Source organism: Nomascus leucogenys, chromosome 15 (assembly GCF_006542625.1).
Source record: "Nomascus leucogenys isolate Asia chromosome 15, Asia_NLE_v1, whole genome shotgun sequence".
NCBI lineage: Eukaryota > Metazoa > Chordata > Mammalia > Primates > Hylobatidae > Nomascus > Nomascus leucogenys.
The window spans coordinates 64,973,045-64,998,198 of record NC_044395.1 but is presented as its reverse complement, the minus strand read 5'-3'; the positions used below and the strand labels follow the sequence as shown (position 1 = coordinate 64,998,198).

At 42.3% G+C, this 25,154-nt stretch overlaps 1 protein-coding gene across 3 annotated transcripts in view; it reads left to right on the top strand.

Moving 5' to 3' along the window:
- The window catches only part of NUP98 (nucleoporin 98), a 126,105-nt gene that overhangs the window by 17,062 nt on the left and 83,889 nt on the right, over positions 1–25,154 (top strand). Inside the window, exons 3-10 of one of the 3 annotated variants that reach the window (XM_030794632.1) lie at positions 1,112–1,213; positions 1,320–1,496; positions 4,656–4,795; positions 7,278–7,385; positions 9,091–9,271; positions 12,400–12,563; positions 18,057–18,194; positions 20,438–20,501. In XM_030794632.1, coding sequence (XP_030650492.1) covers positions 1,112–1,213; positions 1,320–1,496; positions 4,656–4,795; positions 7,278–7,385; positions 9,091–9,271; positions 12,400–12,563; positions 18,057–18,194; positions 20,438–20,501 — 1,074 coding nt within the window. Of the gene's footprint in view, positions 1–1,111; positions 1,214–1,319; positions 1,497–4,655; positions 4,796–7,277; positions 7,386–9,090; positions 9,272–12,399; positions 12,564–18,056; positions 18,195–20,437; positions 20,577–25,154 lie in introns of all 3 variants that reach the window. The other 2 variants (XM_030794630.1, XM_030794631.1) reach the window with 2 other exon arrangements.

The following is a 25,154-nucleotide window of genomic DNA, read 5'->3' as shown; positions in this document are numbered from 1 at the left end:
AAAGCTTCCCAGGTTGTTCTGATGTGTTCCCCTAATGAAAGACCATTTATCTCAGTGACTATGGAGTGTCACTTTTTTGAATTTTTAGTAGAGGCGGGATTTCACCATGTTGGTCAGGCTGGTCTTGAACTCCTGACCTCAAATGATTCGTCCGCCTTGGCCTCCCAAAGTGCTGGGATTACAGGTGTGAGCCACCACGCCCGGCCAGCACCTTTTTTTTTAACCTATGAACATCTGTAACTCTTTTTTTTTTTTTGAGACAGTCTTGCTCTGTCACCCAGGCTGGAGTGCAGTGGCGCGATCTTGGCTCACTGCAAGCTCCGCCTCCCGGGTTCACGCCATTCTCCTGCCTCAGCCTCCTGAGTAGCTGGGAATATAGGCGTCTGCCACCACGCCCGGCTAATTTTTTTGTATTTTTAGTAGAGATGGGGTTTCACCGTGTTAGCCAAGATGGTCTCCATCTCCTGACCTCGTGATCTGCCCACCTCGGCTTCCCAAAGTGCTAGGATTACAGGTGTGAGCCACCACGCCCGGCCGAACATCTGTAACTTTTATTGAAAAGTCACTCTTTTTGACTTCAAATATTCATACTTCCTCTGGGGACAATGAATAAAATGTCTGTGGCTTGGTTTTTACTCTGTAATTCATACTCTGATGGGATTTTGAAAAAATGTTTTCAATTAGACTAGTAGTTCAAATGCAGAATTTTTTTATTTTTATTTTTTTTGAGAGGGCGTTTCACACTTGTTGCCCAGGCTGGAGTGCAATGGCACGATCCTGGCTCACCGAAACCTCCACCTCCCAGGCTCAAGCGATTCTCCTGTCTCAGCCTCCCTAGTAGCTGGGATTATAGGCGTGTGTCACCACGCCTGGCTAATTTTGTATGTTTAGTAGAAACGGGGTTTCTCCATGTTGGTCAGGCTGGTCTTGAACTCCCGACCTCAGGTGATCCGCCCACCTCGGCCTCCCAAAGTGCTGGGATTACAGGCATGAGCCACCACGCCCAGCCTCAAATGCAGAATTTTAAGAAATATTAAAATGCCTTTTCATTTGGTCATCTTATCTAGATTTTATTCTAAATTCTAATTTATTCTGGATTTTGCTTTTTCAGACACTGGCTTTGGCACTACTAGTGGAGGGGCATTTGGAACATCTGCATTTGGTTCTAGCAACAATACTGGAGGCCTGTTTGGAAATTCACAGGCTAAACCAGGTAGGGGCTTTATTTGTGATATAACTGGTTTGTTTGTAGCTAGTATAGCAATTGACTTAGTGGCTCTGATCTACTTAACTTTTTCCCTTCTTCTCCATCTCCTCAGGAGGATTATTTGGAACCAGTTCATTTAGCCAGCCAGCTACCTCCACTAGCACTGGCTTTGGGTTTGGTACATCAACAGGAACAGCAAATACCTTGTTTGGAACTGCAAGCACAGGGACCAGTCTTTTCTCATCCCAAAACAATGCCTTTGCACAAAATAAACCAACTGGCTTTGGCAGTAAGTAGGACATCGCTGGAGTTCTGCATCTAATAATTTGGTTTGCTTATTGAATGTGTTGTCTATTCTCCTTTTTTCTATGTTCATATACCTTCCTTTCCTACTAAATGGCAAAAATATGGGAAGAGGAAAACTTCAGTATGTACTGAAAAGGTTAATAGGCTGGGAAGGAAGAGAGTATGTACATCGCTATAAGGATAGAAATTTGAAGCACTGTTATTTAAGGGAAATGCAGAGGAAGAGCTTCCTGATGCAGAATGGCCAGAGAAAGGATGAAAAGCCAGGTCAGAGTAGTGTAGTTCATGTTAAGATGGGAAAATTTCAAGGAGGAGTGTGTTATAGTCAGCCGTATTGTGCTGCAGAGGCACCTTCTTCTTGTCTCTGTTTTATATTTGGTAGGAAGAGACTAGAGCAGGAATGACATAATAGACATGACATGGTTACTCCTCCCTTCCTTGTCCGTGGTAGATGTTTTTAGTTGATGGCTTTTTTCACTTTAAGTCCAAACATGACTTGGGGATACTTCTCCACACAGCACTGTACTTTAAGGCATCAGGTATGCCTTACCAGGTGATGCCATTCCTGGCACAAGAGTATGGAAGAATGAATAGTTAGCCAGCCATCAATATTTTTTCTTTTTTTTTTTTTTCTTTTTTTTTTGTTTGAGGTGGAGTCTTGCTCTGTCGCCCAGGCTGGAGTGCAGTGGCGCAATCTCAGCTCACTGCAAGCTGTGCCTCCTGGGTTCACGCCATTCTCCTGCCTCAGCCTCCCAAGTAGCTGCGACCACAGGCGCCTGCCACCACGTCCGGCTATTTTTTTTGTACTTTTAGTAGAGACGCGGTTTCACCGTGTTAGCCAGGATGGTCTCAATCTCCTGACCTCGTGTTCCGCCCGCCTCGGCCTCCCAAAGTGCTAGGATTACAGGCGTGAGCCACCACGCCCGGCCTGCCATCAGTATTTTCCAGAGGGAAAGTTGTTTGTATAACATTGAAATATTTAACCATAACAATACATAATGCAGTCTAAAGTACTAATTCAAAAGAAATGTGCATATTTGCTTTAAACTATATATTAAGACATGTTTTAGAAAGAAGTAATAGCAGTTTGCCAGTGAGAAATAATATATTCTTTAACCTGGTAATTAGGATGTTACTAATTCTAAATATTGGCATATAAATTTCTTTGCTTAGTGACATTTCTGGCACCATATGTATAACTTCCTTTTTTTTTTTTTTTTTTTTTGAGACGAGTCTTGATCTGTTACCCAGGCTGCAGTGCAGTGGCGCGATCTCTGCTCACTGCAATCTCCACCTCCCCAGTTCAAGAGAGTCTCCTGACTCAGCCTCCCGAGTAGTTGGGACTGCAGGCACCCACCATCATGCCTGGCTAATTTTTGTATTTTTAGTAGAGATGAGTTTTCACCATATTGGCCAGGCTGGTCTCAAACTCCTGACCTTGTGATCCACCCACCTCGGCCTCCCAAAGTTCTGGGATTACAGGCATGAGCCACCGCGCCTGGCATAACTTCTTTAGAAGTAGTGTCTCTCATACTTTCAGCAATATATTCCTTAGCAATAATTAAATTCATTTATGTGTAATTTTTTTAAAACTCGGCTTTTTGGAAAAGTAAAGTAATCCAAGGATTTGCTATTTATTAGTTTCTGTAAAGTAATTGACAGTGGCTGCTAATTTTTCTGAAATTTTGGGGGGTGAAATTTTACATTAACCTATATTTGATTTCTCTAATAGGACCACTTGTATATTCTAAAGTTTTTGGTTATGTGTAGGTATATGTCATAATGTATGTAAATAAAATGTACTGCGACCACTCTTGAAGTCTGTGACAAGATGTTTTCAGAAAGACAAGTTCATTCAGCATCAAGTTAAAGGAGAAAAGGAGAAATGAGATAAAATTTATGATGAAACAAAGTATTTCTTTTAAGTTATCTTCCAAGTGTGACCTTAGAGCTTTATGGACACTTAGCTGACCAAAGAATTCAGACTTCGTTTCACTTGAAAGTTGTGAGCCTGGAAGTACGTTATCTTTCTGCATGAAATTTCTATTTGGGCCAGGCACTGTGGCTCATTCCTGTAATCCCAGCACTTTGGGAGGCATAGGTGGGTGGATCACGAGGTCAGAAGATCGAGACCATCCTGGCTAACACGGTGAAACCCCATCTCTACTTAAAAAAAAAAAAAAATACAGGCCAGGCGCGGTGGCTCACACTTGTAATCCCAGCACTTTGGGAGGCCAAGGCGGGCGGATCACGAGGTCAGGAGATCGAGACTACGGTGAAACCCCGTCTCTGCTAAAAATACAAAAAAAATTAGCCGGGCGTGGTGGCGGGCGCCTGTAGTCCCAGCTACTCGGAGAGGCTGAGGCGGGAGAATGGCGTGAACCTGGGAGGCGGAGCTTGCAGTGAGCCGAGATTGCGCCACTGCACACTCCAGCCTGGGCGACAGAGCGAGACTCCGTCTCAAAAAAAATAAAAAATAAAAAAAAATACAAAAAATTAGCCAGGTGTGGTGGCGGGCGCCTGTAGTCCCAGCTACTCAGGAGGCTGAGGCAGGAGAATGGCGTCAGCCTGGGTGGCAGAGGTTGCAGTGAGTTGAGATCGCGCCACTGCACTCCAGCCTGGGCTACACAGCGAGACTCCATCTCAAAAAAAAAAAAGAAAGAAATTTCTATTTGAATATATTTGCTTGGGAGACTTGAAACGTAAAAAATTTCAGAATGTGAGATCAGGCGCAGTGGCTCACACCTGTAATCCCAGCACTTCAGGATTTCGAGGTGGGAGGATTGCTTGAGCCCAGGAGTTTGAGACTAGCCTGAGCAACATGGCAAGAGGCAGTCTCTACAAAAATTAAAACAAAAAAATTAGCTGGGTGTGGTGGCGCATGCCTGTGGTCCCAGCTACTTGGGAGGCTGAGGCAGTAGTATTGCTTGAGCCTGTGAGGTCAAGGCTGCAGTGAGCTGTGATTGCACCACTGCACTCCATCCTAGGAGACAGAGCAAGACCCTGTCTCAAAAAAAAAAAAAAAAAAAAAAATTGAGGAAGTGAAGTACTGTGACGCTAGTGCAATAGCCCAATTCCAATGCATCTTATAGATTCTTAAATTTCTTACTGTTATCATCTCATTTTTCTTTCTTATTTTTAGATTTTGGAACCAGTACTAGCAGTGGAGGACTCTTTGGAACCACAAATACCACCTCTAATCCTTTTGGCAGCACATCTGGCTCCCTCTTTGGGCCAAGTAGTTTTACAGCTGCTCCTACTGGGACTACTATTAAATTTAATGTATGTATTTTCTTCCAATCTTTGTGGAATGTTTTTTCCCACATGTATATTTCTTTGCAGGATGAATTGTAAAATTGCTTCTCTTTCCAGCTTAGCTTGACACTTCCTGAACGATGTGTTAAAAACAAAATCTATAAATAGTTGTATAGTAGACAGGAAAACTTGTGAAATGTAAATCTAGATTATGATGTATATTTGAGTTGGGTTCGTCCCAATAAAATTTGTATTCATAAAACTTTATTATCTGGTATAAGGTAGAATTTGAATTTACTATATTAAGAATTTGCTTCTGAATGGTCAACTGTTGATTTTTGTTATTGTTGTTGTTATTTTGTTTTTTTAAGACGGAGTTTCACTCTTGTTGCCCAGGCTGGAGTGTGGTGGTGCAATCTCAGCTCACTGCAACCTCCACCTCCTGGGTTCAAGTGATTCTCCTGCCTCTGCCTCCCGAGTAGCTGGGATTACAAGAGTCCACCACCACAGCAAGCTAATTTTTTTGTAGTTTTAGTAGAGATGGCGTTTCACCATGGTGGCCAGGCTGGTCTCAAACTGCTGATCTCAGGTGATCTGCCCACCTCTGTCTCCCAAAGTGTTGGGATTACAGGCATGAGCCACCGTGCCCGGCCTGGTCAACTAATCTTTATGGGAATAAAGAATAGGGGGCAAATAAGAGTAACTCATCAACATTCTGTACCAGATGAAAAATGCAGGTTTTGTTGATGAAATGGCTAAATGGGGCAGTAAAGTTTCTTGTGTGTGTGTTCTTTTTTTGAGAGGGGTTGAGTGGAGGGCTAGAGTGGAGGATTTTGTTTACAGAAACATATGGAATGCCACTTGATGTAAATGGGGGATTCTTAGGGTATGCTGGAGGTGCAGTTAGCCTAATGGAAATCTTTGGCAGAAATAAAACTTGTTAAAATATACTCCAGAAAACAAACAATTTCTCAGGTAAATTGGTTAATTCATAGTACTAAATTTACAACCCCGAATTTAAAGTTAAAACATAAAATGATAGTGAAGAATACTGTGTGATGCCCTTTGGAAAGTACAATAGTTGAGAAAACTGGCAGTACAAGCAGGGATCGTTAGTTTTACTTATTGTGCCTTTTTCCTTATAAGGTTATTGGGGAAAAACAGGTTTCCATATTTCTTTTTTTTTTTTTTTTTTTTTTTTTCGGAGACAGAGTCAGCCAGATGGGAGTGCAGTGGTGCAATCTTGGCTCACTGCAACCTCTGCCTCCTGGGTTCAAGCGATTCTCCTGCCTCAGCCTCCCAAGTAACTGGGATTACAGGCACCCACCCAAGCTAATTTTTGTATTTTTAGTAGAGATTGGGTTTCACCAGGTTGGCCAGGTTGGTCTTGAACTCCTGACCTCAAGTGATCCACCCACCTCGGCCTCCCAAAGTGCTGGGACTGCAGGCGTGAGCCACTGTGCCTGGCCGGTTTCTGTTTTTTGCTGTTGTTGTTGCTGCTGTTTTTTATTTTTATTATTATTATTTTTTTTTTATTTTTGAGACGGAGTCTTGCTCTGTTGCCCAAGCTGGAGTGCAGTGGTGCAATCTCGGCTCACCGCAACCTCTGCCTCCTGGGTTCACGCCATTCTGCTGCCTCAGCCTCCCGAGTAGCTGGAACTACAGGCGCCCGCCTCCGCGCCCGGCTAATTTTTTGTATTTTTAGTAGAAACGGGGTTTCACCATGTTAGCCAAGATGGTCTCGATCTCCTGACCTCGTGATCCGCCCGCCTCAGCCTCCCAAAGTGCTGGGATTACAGACGTGAGCCACCACGCCCGGCTGTTGTTGCTGTTTTTTGAGATGGAGTCTCACTCTGTCGCCCAGGTCAGAGTGCAGTGGCACGATCTTGGCTCACTGCAACCTCCACTTCTCAGATTCGAGCAATTCTCCTGCCTCAGCCTCCTGAGTAGCTGGGACTACAGGTGCGCGCTACCACGCCTGGCTAATTTTTATTTTTTATTTTTTTATTTTTTTTATTGGAGACGGGGTTTCACCATACTGGCCAGGCTGGCCTCGAACTCCTGACCTCGTGATCCACCCGCCTTGGCCTCCCAAAGTGCTAGGATTACAGGCGTGAGCCACCGTGCCTGGCCCTCCGTATTTTTTTAATGCAGCATTACAGGGCAGAATAGAAAGGAGAACTTAGATATAGAGGTTTAAAGGTATGTATTTGGTAAAGCTTTCTTTATGCATAATATTATATGTATTTTAGCATGTAATTGGATGGCTTGGGTTATGGGATTAATCCCTGGGTTCGTGATTACTTTGTTACTAAGTTTGATTTATTCAGATAACCTGATGTAGGGAGAGATCAGCAATGCAGTATATTTAATCAAGCACCCTTGAAACCATCTCAGTATAAAAGACCTGGGGGGACTAGTTTTAGAGTTCAGTGGTTGAGAAATTGTGTCTGAGAGAGTAGGAATATAAAATTTGGACCTACAAATTTGCCTTTATTTAACTTTGCAGCCTCCAACTGGTACAGACACTATGGTCAAAGCTGGAGTTAGCACTAACATAAGTACCAAGCACCAGTGTATTACTGCTATGAAGGAATATGAAAGCAAGTCACTAGAGGTCAGTAAAATACAATACAGAATGTCAGTCTAACCTTTTGATTTTATTGGAATGCAACTTTTAAAAATGGTTTTGATTTTCTTTAGGATAGAGGGGTTCAGTTTGGGTTTATGTAAAAAATTAACATTAACCAAATTATTTTTTAAAATCAAGTATTATTTATAGATATCTACTTGTTTAGGCAGGGATAATATTCAGGGGTACGTGAAGGTCTAGCACCCATAATGGTCTTTTTTTTTTTTTTTTTGAGATGGGCTATTTTGCCCAGGCTGGAATGCAGTGATACAATCACAGCTCACTGCAGTCTTAGCTTCCCAGGCTCCATGTCCTTAGCCTCCGAAGTAGCTGGGACTACTGACATATGCCCCACGCCCAGCTAATTTTTCAAAATTTTTTTGTAGAGGTGAGGTCTCACTATGTTGCTCAGGCCGGTCTCAGACTCCTGAGCTCAAGCGGTCTTTCTTTCTCGGCCTCCCAATGTGCTGGGATAACAGGCATGAGCCACTGAGCCCACTCTAATCGTCTGTTCTGATTGGATGTTGCTTCTATTACACTGGGCAATGTGTATGCATGCATATGAATGTGTTTTTAGTAAAATTATGCAAAGTACAGCTTAATAAAAGTTTTTTTTAAATTTTTTTATTTGAGACAGTGTCTCACTCCGTCACCCAGGCTGGTGTGCAGTGGCACATCTTGGCTCACTACAACCTCCACCTCCCAGGTTCAAGCAATTCTCGTGCCTCAGCCTCCCTAGTAGCTTGGATTACAGGTGTGGGCCACCACACACAGCTAATTTTTTTTTTTTTTTTTTTTTTGAGGCAAGTCTTGCTCTGTTGCCTAGGCTGGAATGCAGTGGCATGATCTCAGCTCACTACAATCTCTGCCTTCTGGATTTAAGCAGTCTCCTGCCTCAGCCCCCTGAGTAGCTGGGATTGCAGCTGCACGCCACTATGCCCGGCTGATTTTTGTATTTTTAGTAGAGATGGGATTTTGCTACGTTGGCCAGGCTGTTCTTGAACCCCCTGGCCTTGTGATCCATCCACCTCAGCCTCCCAGAGTTCTGGGATTACAGGCATGAGCTGCAGCGCCCAGCCACATTATATACTTTTTAATGACTGTCTTTCAACATTGAGATATTCGTCCATGTTGTTGCATGAAGTTAGTTTGTTCATTCTTACTGCTTATGTAGTAGGTTTTTGTACATTTTGATAGTCATTCCTGATTGTAGTGATTGCTTCTTTCTACATACCAAACTATGCTTACTTTATTGGGCTGTGCCAGGAACATCCGGACTTGAGACAAAATTGATAAACTTTATTCTTTTTCTAAATTTTTTGCCCCACAGAATCTGCGTCTGTTAATTCACTATAATTTTTATTTTTATTTTATTTTTATATTTTAGGGCTGGGGAGAGTTAGGATTATTTTATGGCATTTTACCAAAAGAGTGTATTGTTTGTAAAAGAACACTGAGATGAAGATATTGACTCTTTGGCTTGTAGTTTTACGATAATTATGGTATGGATTTTAGTGTCTATTGGAAATGTTTTTCTGTAATGATATAATGTCATTCCTTAGTTTTCTCTTTTTTAGTCATGGTTCCTATGTGAATGTAGAACTTGAATACTAAATTCAAGTATTTAGCCTCCTAAATAATTATTTTTAGCTGCATGTTAAGATTAGAAATATGTCTTCCCTCCCTTCAGGAACTTCGTTTAGAGGATTATCAGGCTAACAGGAAAGGCCCACAGAACCAGGTGGGAGCAGGTACCACAACTGGCTTGTTTGGATCTTCTCCAGCCACTTCCAGTGCAACAGGACTCTTCAGCTCCTCCACCACTAATTCAGGCTTTGCATATGGTCAGAACAAAACTGCCTTTGGAACTAGTAAGCACTGATATCATATTAGATTATATTGAGGAGAGACAGATAACTAAAACTGAAACATAATTGCCATTTTGGGATAAGTGCTATGGAGAAAAATAGTAATTCAGGGATACCATAGGAATAGGGAGGAATGCCTGGATGTATGTGGGGAAAGGGAGAAAGACAGTTTAAGATGAAGATGACTAAGGAATGCTTCACATGAGAAGGTGATGTTTGAGCAGTGACATATCTGAAGAAGATGAAGGAGCACGTACAGATTTCTGGGGGAAGAACATTCCAGCTAGTGGAAACTGCGTCTAAAAACTCTTGAGTTTTTGCCATTTGAAGAGAGGGCAAGGGAAAATACTGGGGGATATAGGGGCCATATTTTATACAACTTTGTAGGCTAATATCAAGACTTGAATTTTTATTTGATTTAGGAAATCCTGGAAGTTGTTTTGAAAGAGAAGTCATGTGATTATGAGTGAAGGATGATTCTGAAGTCTCCTATATTGAACATAGATTGTGAGAGTAGAAACAAATTACTTAGAAAGCTATTATCAACATGAGAGGTGTTAGTGTCTTGGACAAGGATGGAAAAGAGGCCAAGTGTGGTGGCTCACGCCTGCAATCCTAGCACTTTGGGAGGCCAAGGCAGGTGGGTTGCTTGAGGTCAGGAGTCAAGACTAGCCTGGCCAACATGGTAAAACCCTGCCTCTACTAAAAATATGAAAATTAGCCGGGCGTGGTGGCAAGCGCTTGTAATTCCAACTACTTGGGAGGCTGAGGCAGGAGAATCGCTTGAACCTGAAAGGCAGAGGTTGCAGTGATCTGAGATCACACCATTGCACTCCAGCCTGGGTGACAGAGCAAGACTCCATCTCTAAATAAGAAGGACAGAAAAGAAAAAAGATGAGGTTCTGGACCCAGTTTGATTATAGAACTGATGGAATTTGCTGATGGATTGGTTTAATGTGGGATATGAAAGAGGAGTTAAAGATGACGATTAATTTACTTTACAAAAATACTATTTTTGCATAAGTAATGCACATATACAAAGTTCACAAAATACAGAAAACTAACCAGAGGTTATATACTTTCCTTATACACTTTCCCCAGCCACCAGTTTGCCTCTGTAGAGAAAAGCAAAAATTATAGCTTTTCATAGCCTTCTAAAGAGATGTACGTACACATACACACACAAAAATACATATTTAAGTAATATTTAACCTACTTTTTCTTTTCTTGAGACAGGTTTTTAGGGTCTTAACTCCTGTCGCTCATGCTAGAGTGCAGTGATGTGATCACAGCTCACTGCAGCCCTGATTTCCTGGGCTCAGGTGATTCTCCTACCTCAGCCACCCTACAGGCATGTGCCACCATACCCGGCTAATTTTATTTTATGTTATTTTTTTGAGACGGAGTCTCACTGTTGCCCAAGCTGGAGTGCAGTGCAACCTCCAACTCTCAGGTTCAAGCGATTCTCCTGCCTCAGCCTCCCAAGGAGCTGGGATTACAGGCGTCCGCCACCATACCTGGCTAATTTTTTATATTTTTGATAGAGTTGGGGTTTCACCATGTTGGCCAGGCTGGTCTTGAACCCCTGACCTCAGGCGATTAACCAGCCTCGGTCTCCCAAAGTGCTGGGATTATAGGCATGAGCCATGGTGCCAAGCCCTAATTTTTTTCTTTTCTTTTCCTTTTTTTTTTTTGAGATGGAGTTTCACTGTCACCCAGGCTGGAGTGCAGTGGTGTGATCTCAGCTCACTGCATCCTCCACCTCCTGGGTTCAAGCGATTCTCTGCCTCAGCCTGTGAAGTAGCTGGGATTACAGACGCCCACCACCATGCCTGGCTGATTTTTTTGTATTTTTAGTACAGATGGGGTTTTACCATCTTGGCCAGGCTGATTTGAACTTCCAGACCTTGTGATCCACCCCACTCGGCCTCTCAGAGTGCTAGGATTACAGGCATGAGCCACTATCGCTGGCCGCCCAGCCCTAATTTTTAGTAGGGATGGGGTTTCGCCATATTGGCCAGGCTGGTCTTGAACTCCTGATCTCAGGTGATCACCCGTCTCAGCCTCCCAGCATGCTGGGATTACAGGCGTGAGCCACTGTGCCCGACATTGGCTAATTTTTGTATTTTTAGTAGAGGCGGGGTTTTGTCATGTTGGCCAGGCTGATCTCGAACTCCTGGCCTCAAGCAGTCTGTCTGCTTCAGCCTCCCAAAGTACTGAGATTACCAGTGTGAACCACCATGTCCAGCCTAACGTACTTTTCAATCTTGATATTCCATGATTTAGTTTAGTATGCTTTTTTTTTTTTTTTTTTTGAGACAGAATCGCACTTTGCTGACCAGGCTGGAGTGCAGTGGAGCAATCATAGCTCTCACTGCAGCCTTGAACTCTTGGGCCCAAGTAACATTCCCACCATTCTGCCCAGTTAATGTTTCATAATTTTTTCTGTTTTTTGGTGGGGGTTGGAGGACACTGTCTAGCTCTGTCACCCAGGCTGTCGTGCAGTGGCTCCATCACAGCTCCCTGCAGCCTCAAACTCTCAGGCTCAAGCCATATACCCACCTCAGTCTCCCAAGTAGCTAAGACCACAGGCACATGCCATTAAGCCTGACTAATTTTTAAAATTTTTTTGTAGAGATGGAGTCTCATTGTGTTGCTTAGGCTGTTCAGGAACTGCTGATGCTCCTGCCTTGGCCTCCCAAAATGTTGTTATTACCGATGTAATAACATTGGCCCATATTCATTATTGAATATTACATATCAGTCTCTGGGCTGGGTATATTCATGTAAAGAAGAAGCCTTTGTTCTCAATAACTTAGACTAGCAAGGTTAAAATACACATGCTGACTTCTAGTGTATTATCTTGTAAAATAGAAGGAAGCTGTGGACTTAGAAGGGAAGATCATTTAGCCTAGTTAGGCTTCTTGGGGTCAGGGTGTTATTACAGAAGTTAAAGTTTAAGTCTAGAGTTAAGTGAAGGATGGAAAATGAAAAGCTTATCAAGTAGTGAATGAAGGGTAGTAGATAACATAAAGACTATTGCAATAACTGGATAATGGAAGGTTTTGTATTTTGGGGTGTTTACTTTTTTTTATTATTTTTTCTTTTTTTTTTTTTCTTTTTCCTAAAAGGTACAACTGGATTTGGAACAAATCCAGGTGGTCTCTTTGGCCAACAGAATCAGCAGACTACCAGCCTCTTCAGCAAACCATTTGGCCAGGCCACAACCACCCAGAACACTGGCTTTTCCTTTGGTAACACCAGCACCATAGGACAGCCAAGCACCAACACCATGGTAAGGAAACAGACCCTTATTTACCTCCATGTCTTATTTGTAGAGTTAAGTAATGAGGCTTTAATCATGTCAAATGAGCAAATTCTACCTCTACTGCAGATCTTAAGAGTTGAGGGTATTTAATGAAGGGAAGAGAACAAAGTCTTTTTTTTTTTTTTTTTTTTTTTGAGATGGAGTCTTGCTCTGTTGCCCAGGCTGGAGTGCAGTGGCGCGATCTCGGCTCACTGCAGGCTCCACCTCCCAGGTTCACGCCATTCTCCTGCCTCAGCCTCCCGAGTAGCTGGGACTACAGGTGCCCACCACCACGCCCAGCTAATTTTTTGTGTTTTTAGTAGAGACGGGGTTTCACCGTGTTTGCCAGGATGGTCTCGATCTCCTGACCTCGTGATCCACCCACCTCGGCCTCCCAAAGTGCTGGGATTATAGGCGTGAGCCACCATGCCCGGCCGAGAACAAAGTCTTAGAATAATTAAGACCTAGATTCTAGCCTGGGCTCTACTCTTTACTTGTTGAGATGCTATTGAGGCGATCACTTATCCTTTCTGAAAGTATTTTTCTCATTACTAAGTAGGAACTACTTAGTGGGCTGGACTTGGCCCTCTTAAAGCTGTACCTTGGAAAATTGATTACAACCATTCTATAGGGTATAGGAGAAAATACTTATTCATTACTGACTATATTTCAGAATATAGCCAACAACAGGAACTAAGGGAACTTTCAGCTAATTCCCTTGGGAATCATACAAAGAAATTTTTTTCTTTTTTTTTTTTTAAAGGGAGACCTACAACTTAGAGCCATACTGTGTCCAAAGAAAAGGTCGTCATGGTCATTACTAGTTTATTTCTAGGGACCTTTTTTAGGGAAGTATGAAATTAAAGAATGAAGTGATGTATGAGTAATTGATCAGAACTTGGAATTTACCTCATCTTAAAATTAGAGATAATTCTACTGATTAAAAAACAAGTGTGGGCTGGGCACAGTAGCTTATGCCTGTAATCCCAGCACTCTGGGAGGCTGAGGTAGGCAGATCACTTGAGATCAGGAGTTCGAGACTAGCCTGGCCAACATGGTGAAATCCCTTCTCTGCTAAAAATACAAAACTTAGCCAGGCACAGTGGTTGGTGCCTGTAATCCTGACTACTTGGGAGGCTGAGGCACAAGAATAGCTTGAACCCAGGGGGTGGCAGAGGTTGCAGTGAGCTGAGATTGCTCCATGGTACTCCCACCTGGGCGACAAACATATGGAAAGGATCAGCCGGGCATGCTGGCTCCTGCCTGTAATTCCAGCACTTGGGGAGGCTGAGGCGGGTGGATTATGAGGTCAGGAGTTTGAGACCAGCCTGGCCAACATGGTGAAACCCTGTCTCTACCAAAAATACAAAAATTTGCTGGGCAGGGTGGCGGTTGACTGTAATCCAAGCTATGCAGGAGGCTGAGGCAGGAGAATTGCTTAAACCCAGGAGGCAGAAGTTGCAGTGAACCGAGATTTTGCCACTACACTCCAGCCTAGGCGACGGAGTGGGACTCCGTCTCAAAACAAACAAACAAAAAAGGATCATAATCCATGACTAAGTGGGATTTATCCGAGGAAGGTTGGTTCAACATATGGTCATTAATCATTGTAATGCAGTGTGGTGATATAATTTAAACAACAGAAAACCACATGATCACCTTTGTAAATACAGAAAAAACATTCGACACTTTTTCATGATAAAAACACTGAAGAAAGAATAAGAAGGAACCCAGAATAGCCAAAACAATCTTGAAAAACAACAAGTTGGGGGACCCTCAGGCTTCTCTCTCTCTTTTCTTTTTTTTTTCTGGGACGGAGTTTTGCCGTTGTTGCCCAGGCTGGAGTGCAATGGCACGGTCTCAGCTCACTGCAGCCTCTGCCTCCAGGGTTCAAGAGATTCTCCTGCCTCAGTCTCCCATGTAGCTGGGATTGCAGGCATGCACCACCATACCCAGATAATTTTGTATTTTTAGTAGAGCTGGGGTTTCACCATGTTGGTCAGGCTGGTCTCAAATTCCTGACCTCAGGTGATCCACCTGCGTCTGCCTCCCAAAGTGCTGGGATTACAGGCATGAGCCACTGCACCTGTGCCCGGCTTTCATGTTTCTCAATTTTATTTTATTAATTTTTCTGAGACAGGCCTCGCTGCAGTCACCCAGGCTGGAGTGCAGTGGCATGATCTCAGCTCACTGCATCCTCCGCCTCCTGGGCTAAGCGATCCTCCCACCTCACCTCCCAAGTAGCTGGGACTACAGGCATGCACCACCATGTCCAGCTAATTTTTGTAGTTTTTGTAGAGATGGGTTTTCATTGAGTTATCCAGGCTGGTCTCGAGCTTCTGGGCTCGAACAATCTGCTCTCCTTGGACTCCCAAAGTGCTGAGATTACAGGTGTGAGCAGCTGTACCTGGCTTTACTTCTCAATTTTAAAACTTACTATAAAGCGATAGTAATTGTGTTAGTAATTGGCCTAGGGAGAGACATAGACCAATTGAGTAGAAGTGAGAGTCGAGAAATAAACCCTCACATTTGTAGACAATTGATTTTCAACAAGGATACCAAAACAATTCAGTGAGGAAAGAATAGTCTTTTCAACATGTGGTGCTGGGACAACTGATTATTCACATGCAAAATAATGGGATTGGATTCTTCACAGCATTTTTTAACTGCAAAAGTTAAAATTGATCAAATTTTTTTTTTTTTTTTTTTTTTTTTTTTTTTGAGACAGAGTCTTGTTCTATTGCCCAGGCTGGAGTGGAGTGGCACGATCTTGGCTCACTGCAACCTCCGCCTCCTGGGTTCAAGCGATTCTCCTGCCTTGGTCTCCTGAGTAACTGGGATTACAGGTGTGTGCCACCGTGCCCAGCCAATTTTTTTGTATTTTAGTGGAGACAGGGTTTTACCATGTTAGCCAGGCTGGTCTTGAACACCTGACCTCAAGTGATCCGACTGCCTCAGCCTCTTAAAGTGCTGGGATTACAGGTGTGAGCCACTATGCCTGGCCAAAAATTGATCAAATTTCTAAATGCAAGAGCTAAAATTATAAAACTGTTAGAAGAAACCTAGTTAGTAATAACTTAGATATGACACCAAAAGCAAAAGCAGAAAAAGAAAAAATAAATTGGGCTTTTTCAAAATTAAAACCTTTTAGCCAGGCCTTTTAGCACATGCTTGTCATCCCAGCTACTCAGGAGGCTGAGGTCGGGGAATCACTGAGGTCATGAGTTAGAAGCTTCAGTGCACTGTGATCGTGGCTATGAATAGGCCACTGCACTCTAGCCTGAGCGACATAATGAGACCCTATCTCTAAACAAAAAAAGATGGCAGAAAAACATTTATATATCAACGGGATATCATCAAAGTTAAAAGACCTGTAAATGGAAGAAAATACTTGAAAACCCTCAGGACTTATATCCAGGATATATAAATAACTCTACAATAAGACAATAATTCATTTAAAAAGAGCCAAGGATTTGAATTGACATTTCTCCAGAGAAGATATGTAAGTGGTGTGATAATATGCTTAACATCATAAGTCATCAGGGAAAGGCAAATGAAAACCAAAATGAGATACCACTTTATACCTATTTGAAAGATATAATTAAAAAAGACAGTAATAGGCTGGGCACAGTGGCTCACACCTTTAATCCCAGCACTTTGGGAGGCCAAGCCGGTGGATCACGAGGTCAGGAGTTCGAGACTAGCCTGGACAACATGGTGAAACCCCTTCTCTACTAAAAATACAAAAACTTAGCTGGGCATGGTGGTGCCCACCTGTAGTCCCAGTTACTTGGGGAGGCTGAGGCAGGAGAATCTCTTTAACCCGGGAGGCGGAGGTTGTGGTGAGCCGAGATCGCGCTACTGCACTCCAGCCTGGGTGACAGTGTGAGACTCAACCAAAAAAAAAAAAAAAAAAAAAGATGGTAGTAAGTATTGAACCTGTAGAAGTTGGAACCCTGATACATTGCTGGTAGGAATGTAAAATGGTGCAGCCCCTTTAGAAAACAGTTTGGTGGTTCCTCAGAATGTTAAACAGAGTTATGATATGACCCAGCAATTGTACATCTTGGGATTTACCAAAGAAAAATAAGACACAGACTTGTACACAAATGAACATAATAGCATTATTCATAATGACTAAAATGTAGAAATAACCTAAAGATCTATTAACAATGAATGGGTAACCAATTGTGGTATATGCATACAATGGAATATTGTTCAACCATAAATTGGAATGAAGTACTGATACATGCTGCAACACAGATGAACCTTGAAAACGTGCTAACTGAAAGAAGCCCATCACAAAAGACCACATTTTTTATGACTCCATTCATATTAAATGTTCAGAAAAAAAAAAAAAATCCATAGAAAAAGATTAATGATTCCCTAGGGATGGGGAGTAATTGCTGATAGGTCTGGGATTTCTTTTGGGGGGTGTTAAGAATTTAGATAGTAGGGATGGTTGCAGAACATCACTGAATAGTCCACTGTAAATGAGTGAATTTTATGGTGTGTGAATTGTGTCTCAATAAAACTTTAAATCCCTATTCAGCAAGTCTATTAGCACAGGATTTTTCCTTTATTAATGCGTAAGTAAAATACATTGTTAAACATAGGATGATGCAGACTGCTCATTGGAAATGAGTATAGTTTCTCATTTAGAATTAAGGCTTTTGGCTGGGTGCAGTGGCTCACGCCAGCATTTTGGGAGGCTGAGGAGGGTGGATCACCTGAGGTCAGCAGTTCGAGACCAGCCTGAGCACATTGTGAAACCCCATCTCTACTAAAAATGCAAAAATTAGCTAGGCATGGTGGCGTGCCCTTGTAGTCCCAGCTACTTGGGAGGCTGAGGCAAGAGAATCACTTGAACTTGGGAGGCAGAGGCTGCAGTGAGCCGAGATTGTGCCACTGCACTTCAGCCTGGGCAACAGAATGAAACTCCGTATTAAAAAAAGGAATTAAGGCTCTTTAACCTAACACTCGTACCTCAGTCCATGTTGATTTATTTTCGCTGATTATTTTTGGTTACTTGATTCTAAGTCCACTCCCCAGCTTGATACTGATTAGTTCTTTTCACCCAAATCGTTAAAAATGAAGGACCCAGACATACTATTTTGCTTTCACTGTTGCAACCCTGACATCTCTTAGAGCACGAGAGTTAAAGTCTTATTATTTAATAGATGCCTAAGACCTTGGAGTTCATCATCCTGGGAAGAACAGGGGCTTAAATATAGGTTTGAACTTCTGGTCCTATCACTCAGGAGCTGTGGCACCTTGGGCAAGTTTTAAAATGCTCTGAGCTTTTTGAAAAATATACTCCCTGCTTTTCAGGGTTGTTTTGAAGGAAATAATCTATATAAGTTATTTAGCCTTATATCTGTCATATAAGCTTAAAAAAATGGTAACTTTTTTTTATTAATCTGAGACTCATTATGGAAACTATTACAGGATATCTTTTAATCTATATAAACTTCTTTGCAGGGTTTATTTGGAGTAACCCAAGCCTCACAGCCTGGGGGTCTTTTTGGGACAGCTACAAACACCAGCACTGGGACAGCATTTGGAACAGGAACAGGTCTCTTTGGGCAGACCAATACTGGATTTGGTGCTGTTGGTTCGGTAGGTTTCTACAGTTGACTGTAATTTGAAGATGTGTGTAAATTTGTTAAAGGAATTTTCTTCTAAGGATTTGACTGTCTTGCAAGTATTTTTATTGGGTGTATTATTGCACCAGCCTAATATGATTTGATTTTGAGAACAAAATACTATTTGATGTAAAATGAAATTTCAGGTTAACTTCAGTCTTGTTTTCAATTAGTAAATTCTTTCCCTTTTAAAATTTCTTTGCCTCAGTGCTGGTGTGCATCATACTTCTGATAGCATTGGTTAAATTGTTGAGTCTAAATTGAAATTCTTTTGCTTTATTTGAATCAGATAATTTTTAACTCCTAGTTCTTCCCTCTTTTGTAGACGATAAATTGGTATGATATTTGGGAATGACATGTTTTTGGGGTTGATCAAGTTGTTGAAATTGTTGAGGTACTCGTGGAAGAAACTTTGAACTTGCTATTGTGAGTAGGTTAAAAAAAGAAAAAAAGAGTCAGGCGCAGTGGCTCACGCCTGTAATCCCAGCATTCTGGGAGGCCAAGGCGGGTGGATCACCTGACGACAGGAGTTCGAGACAACCTGGCCAACATGGTGAAACCCTGTCTCTCCTAAAAATAAAAAAAAAACACTAGCTGGGTGTGGTGGTATGTGCCTATAATCCCAGCTATTTGAGATGCTGAGGCAAGAGAATCACTTGAACCCAGGAAGTGGAGGTTGCAGTGACCCGAGATCGCGCTATTGCACTCTAGCCTGGGCAACAAAAGCAAAACTCCGTCTTAAAAAATAAAAAAGGAACACAAAGTCCCTAAAACATATGGTCCTGTTTTCATGGAGATTGAAATTTCTCTTTTCTTTTTTTAAACTTTGGACAGATAATTGAGGTAAGAAATTGAGAAAATTATATAATGCTTCAAGACATTCTAGTACTTTTGTTGTTGTTGTTGTTGTTGTTGTTTTTGGAACCGAGTCTTGTTCTGTTGTCCAGGCTGTACTGCAGTGGCATGATCTCGGCTCACTGCAACCTCTCCCTCCCAGGCTCAAGTGATTCTCGTGCCTCAGCCTCCCAAGTAGCTGGGATTACAGGCGTGTGCCACCATGCCAGGCTAATTTTTTTTTTTTTGAGACGGAGTCTCGCTCTGTTGCCTAGGCTGGAGTACAGTGGCATGCGATCTCGGCTCACTGCAACCTCTGCCTCCCAGGTTCAAGCAGTTCTCTGCCTCAGCCTCCCGAGTAGCTGGGATTACAGGCGCCCGCCACCGCGCCCAGCTAATTTTTGTATTTTTAGTAGAGAACGGAGTTTCACCATGGTGGCCAGGCTGGTCTCGAATTCCTGACCTCGTGATCCACCTGCCTTGGGCTCCCAAAGTGCTGGGATTACAGACGTGAGCCACCATGCCTGGCCTTAATTTTTGTATTTTTTAGTAGAGGTGGGATTTTGCCATGTTGGCCAGGCTGGTAACTTCTGGCCTCAAGTGATGCTCCCGCCTTGGCCTTTCAAAGTGCTGGGATTACAGGCGTGAGCTACTGTGCCCGGCTTCTAGTACTTTCTAGTGACAGATTTATTGATGTATAGTACACATGCCATACAATTTGTCTCTTTAAGAAAGTGTATAGCTAGGTGGTTTTTAGTATATTAACAAAGTGTGCAACTATCACCATATTTAATTTTAGAACATACTCATTATGCCAAAAAAATGCCATAGTCATTGGCAGTCACTCCTGATTTTCCTCTGATCATCTTAAGCCTACTTTCTCTCTATGGATTTGACTATTTTGAACACTTCATGTAAATGGAATCATAATATGTGGTCTTTTGTGATTGGTGTCTTTCACTTAGCATAGCATTTTCAAGGAACATCCATGTAGCATGTTCAAAGTTTTTCTTGTAGTGATTTCTTCTGGCAAAGCAAATATTTGCTACATTTCTCTTAACAGGTAAAAAGATATTTGATGGCCTTCTTATTTTTTTTCTTTGCCTCAGTGAAATCTGGTTTCATTGGATTCATTGTGTTTCAGTGGTAATCCTTAGGGGTTACCATTAACTTTTCAGGCCAGAAGCATTCTGTGTTTATAAAGTTAATCTTGCTCAGATTATTTTTTGATAGCCTTTATTCATCTTTTCTCTACCTTTTTATGAAAGTTAGGACATCTTTCTCTCACCCCATACCCAATCCAGTATACCTGAGGTAACCTGTATTTAGTTTGGTGTGTGTCTTAATATTATTTTAAATTTTCCTGTATTCTATTCTTTTTAGACCCTGTTTGGCAATAACAAGCTTACTACATTTGGAAGCAGCACAACCAGTGCACCTTCATTTGGTACAACCAGTGGCGGGCTCTTTGGTAACAAACCAACCCTGACTTTAGGAACCAATACAAACACTTCTAATTTTGGTACATATAAAAAGCAGGTTTGGCTCTCTTAAAGTTACACTGACTATACCACACATTATTCTCCTGATTCGTATGATTGGAAATATTTAAAAGTTCTCAGGTAAGCCGTAGCTTGATGTGAAGTACCAGAGGGAAAGGTTTAAAGTCCTGGATATGGCTTGAGATAATTAGTAGGCATGTAAATTGCCTTTCATTTACTTTGGATTACTTCAGCAATAGCTGAGAAACCATAAAGGAAACACATTTGGTTGAGTAACACATTGTATGAGGCCAGGTTTCAAACCTGTGGTAGTATACAGGAGATAATTGGTTATTCTTATTTTTGTTGTTGTTGGTTTGTTGTGTTGTTTTGTTTTTGCTTTTTTTTTTTTTTTTTTTGGTGGAGAACAGGGTCTTTATATCACCTCAGCTCCCAAAGTGCTGAGATTACAGGTGTGAGCCATTGCACCTGGCCCGGTTATTCTTAGTGAAAGTCGAAATGTGCCAGGCATCATGGTGAGCACCTGTAGTCCCAGCCATTTTGGAGGCTGAGTCAGGAGTATCACTTAGGAGTTCAAGGCTGCAGTGTGCTATGATCACACTTGTGAATTGCCACTGCATTCTAGCCTAGGCAACATAGTGAAAGGAGGTCTCTAAAGAAAAAATAAAATAAGAAAAATAATAGAAGAAAGTTGAAACCTTTCTGATTTGGGGAATTATTCAGTAGTTTATTTTTTACCGTTTCAAAAATTTTGAATGCATATTCATTGTATACATATTTGTTATTGAAAATCTGGAAAATACAGAAAAGATTGAACAATAATTTTAAAAACCTTAACCTACTGTCTTGGAGATATGCTGGAAAAATGTAAACCAGTTTTATGGAACATGATATTATTTTATTTATTTTTTTTTTTTGAGGTGTAGTCTCACTCTGTCGCCCAGGCTGGAGTGCGGTGGCATGATCTCGATCTCGGCTCACTGCAACCTCTGCCTCCCGGGTTCAAGCGATTCTCCTGCCTCAGCCTCCCGAGTCGCTGGGATTACAGGCACGTACCACTGTGCCTGGCTCATTTTTGTATTTTTAGTAGAGACAAGGTTTCACCATGTTGGCCAGGCTGGTCTTGAACTCCTGAGCTCAAATGATCTGCCTGCCCCGGCCTCCCAAAGTGCTGGGATTATAGGCGTGAGCCACCATGCCCAGTCAGTATTTTCAATATATCTTATAACTACCTAATTATGTTTTCAAAATTCAGCATCTATCAGATCAGATATGGGAAGTTTATTCTGTTTGTCGAGGGAAATAGTGGTTCAAATATTTCTTGAGGATTTGGTGTGCCACCTACATCACTAAGCACTGATGGATTCTTTTTGGGAGATGAGTACAAAGACATAGTTATTTGGTGTAGGTCAGCAGTTAACACAGTTTTTTAATGAGCTTTCGAACGATCTTGTACTGGAGAAAGAGATCATATTAAACATCTATTGGAAGATTAATATGTTTATCAGCTACATGAAGAAGGTAGATAGGTCATTGATAGGTACCAATTCCTAAATTGATGTGTTTGGTTTGATTTTTATAATCCTCTTTAGTCATTTTGCTCATTCACTGCCAGAAATGATTATAGTTCCTATAATTCCTTTTGGTCATACTCTGTTTGAAACAACCGTTTTGAGGCAGTGGACTTGGTTACCATGGGTAAGATACTTGGCGTCTGTCTCTCTCTCTCTCTCTCTCTCTCTCTCTCTCTCTCGCTCTGTCTTTCTTTCTCTCTCTCTCTGTGTCTCTGTCTGTCTCTCCCTCTCTCCCCTCCCTCCCAGGCTGGAGTGCAGTGGCACAATCTTGGCTCACTGCAACCTCCACCTCCCTGGTTTGAGTGATATTTCCTGCCTCAGCCTCCTGAGTAGCTGGGATTACAGGCGCCTGCCACCATGCTCAGCTAATTTTTGTATTTCAAGTAGAGATGGGGTTTCACCACGTTGGCAAGGCTGGTCTTGAACTCCTGACCTCAGGTGATCTGCCCTCCTTGGCCTCCCAAAATGCTGGGATTACAGGCGTGAGCCACCGCACCCATCCCTACTTATTTCTTTCCTATAAAATTAAAATGGAAAGATAGTTAAGGGTCAATTAGCGTTTCTCAACCTTTTCTATTATCACTTCCTTCCCCATGGACCCTTTGTAGACTATTTTTTCATTTTTAAGTAGTATTTGCTGTAATGGGACCGGTTTTTCTTTTTTCTTTTTCTTTTTTTTTTGAGACGGAGTCTCGCTCTGTCTCCCAGGCGAGAGTGCAGTGGCCAGATCTGGGCTCACTGCAAGTGTCGCCTCCTGGGTTCACGCCATTCTCCTGCCTCAGCCTCCTGAGTAGCTGGGGCTACAGGCACCCACCACCACGCCCGGCTAATTTTTTCTTTGTATTTTTAGTAGAAACAGGGTTTCACTGTGTTAGCCAGGATGGTGTCGATCTCCTGACCTCATGGTCCGCCGGCATTGGCCTCCCAAAGTGCTGGGATTACAGGCGTGAGCCACCGTGCCTGGCCTGTTTTTTCTTAATCATCTTCTCTCTTCCCCTGAGATTTTCATACCACACAAATACTGTGCATCTGTTTATTTTGTGTGACTCTTTGGAGGGCCACAAACTATCATAATCTGTGATATTTTAGTCCCTCAAGAACCAATTTCCACTCCCTTTGAAAATGTGTGTGTTTAATAAAGCTCTTTTTTTTGTAGCATGCTTCATGTTCAAAATTAAATATTATTTCTTTTCTTTTTTTCCTTTTTTTTTTTTTGAGACGGAGTTTTGCTCTTGTCGCCCAGGCTAGAATGCAGTGGCGCGATCTCAGCTCACTGCAACCTCTGCCCCCTGGGTTCAAGCGATTCTTCTGCCTCAGCCTCCCAAGTAGCTGGGATTACAGGCATGCACCACCACGCCCAGCTAATTTTTGTATTTTTAGTAGAAACGGGGTTTTACCATGTTGGCCAGTCTAGTCTCGAACTCCTGACCTCAGGTCCTATCTGCCAGCCTTGGTCTCCCAAAGTGCTGGGATTACAGGCGTGAACCACCACGCTTGGCTCTTTTGTTTTGTTTGTTTTTTGGGGAGACAAGATCTCACTCTGTCTCCCAGGCTCGAGTGTAGTGGTGTGATCTCAGCTCACTGCAACCTCCACCTCCTGGGCTCAAGTGATCCTCCCACCTCAGCCTCCCGAGTAGCTGGGACTACAGGCATGCATCACCACACCTGGCTAATTTTTGTATTTTTGTAGAGACAGGGTTTGCCATGTCACCCAGGCTGGCCTCGAACTCCTCAGCTCAGGTGATCTGCCTATCTTGGCTTCCCAAAGTGCTGGGATTACAGGCATGAGCCACTGCGCCCAGCCCGTTATTTTTATGTGAACACTATAAGGGTGTTTATATAGGCTACACTTGATAAAATATATATATATATATATATATATTTTTTTTTTTTTTTTTTTTTTTTTTGAGGTGGAGTCTTGCTTTGTTGCCCAGGCTGGAGTGCAGCGGCTTGATCTCAGCTCACTGCAAGCTCTGCCTCCTGGGTTCACGCCATTGTCCTGCCTCAGCCTCCCAAGTAGCTGGGACTATAGGCCCACGCTGCCACGTCTGGCTAATTTTTTTGTATTCTTAGTAGAGATGGGGTTTCACCATGTTAGCCGGGATGTTCTCGATCTCCTGACCTCATGATCTGCTCACCTCGGCCTCCCAAAATGTTGAGATTACAGGCGTGAGCCACTGCGCCCAGCCAATAAAATTTTTTTAAGATATATATGATGTTATATGTGATGTATATTAAGATATATATGCTGTCTCCCCAAAAAACAAAACAAAAAAGCCGAGCATGGTGGTTCACGCCTGTAATCCCAGCAGTTTGGGAGACCGAGGCTGGCAGATCACCTGAGGTCAGGAGTTCGAGACTAGACTGGCCAGCATGGTAAAACCCCGTTTCTACTAAAAATACAAAAATTAGCTTGGCATGGTGGTGCATGCCTGTCATCCCAGCTACTCGGGAGGCTGAGGCAGAAGAATCGCTTGAACCCAGGAGGCAGAAGATGCAGTGATGCTTGCAGATTTCTGATTTGCTTAGAGGTTTTTTTTGGTGTGTGAATATATTTACAGTCACGTTCACTGATATGAAAATGAAAGGTGTCATCTTTATCTGAGTTGTCTCACCAACTTGTGTGCTGAATTTGAATTGTCTTTTTAATTGTAATTTGTAAAATTGAATTTTACAAGTCAATAAACTTGTCAGTGAGAATCGGAGGAAATGTGTGGTATAAACAGTGTACGTTGGGATTTATTTCCCTCCTGTGGGTTTGAGGTAGTTCACGAGTGTCTTGTTTTCTGCTGCTTATGGGGCTGTAAGATCCCTTTTGATTAAATTTTTATTCAAAAAGAAAAAGAATATCTCCAAGTACATTTTCTGTTTTCATCAAGGAAAATTGATGATGCTTGAGTAGGCAGCACCCCATTTTTGTGGCATAGCTATTAGAAGAATTCAAGAAGAGATTCAATGAATGTCTAAGTCAAATATATTGCAATTAATTCAGGTTACTTGTTTGGAGTTGTTTTTTTTTTAATG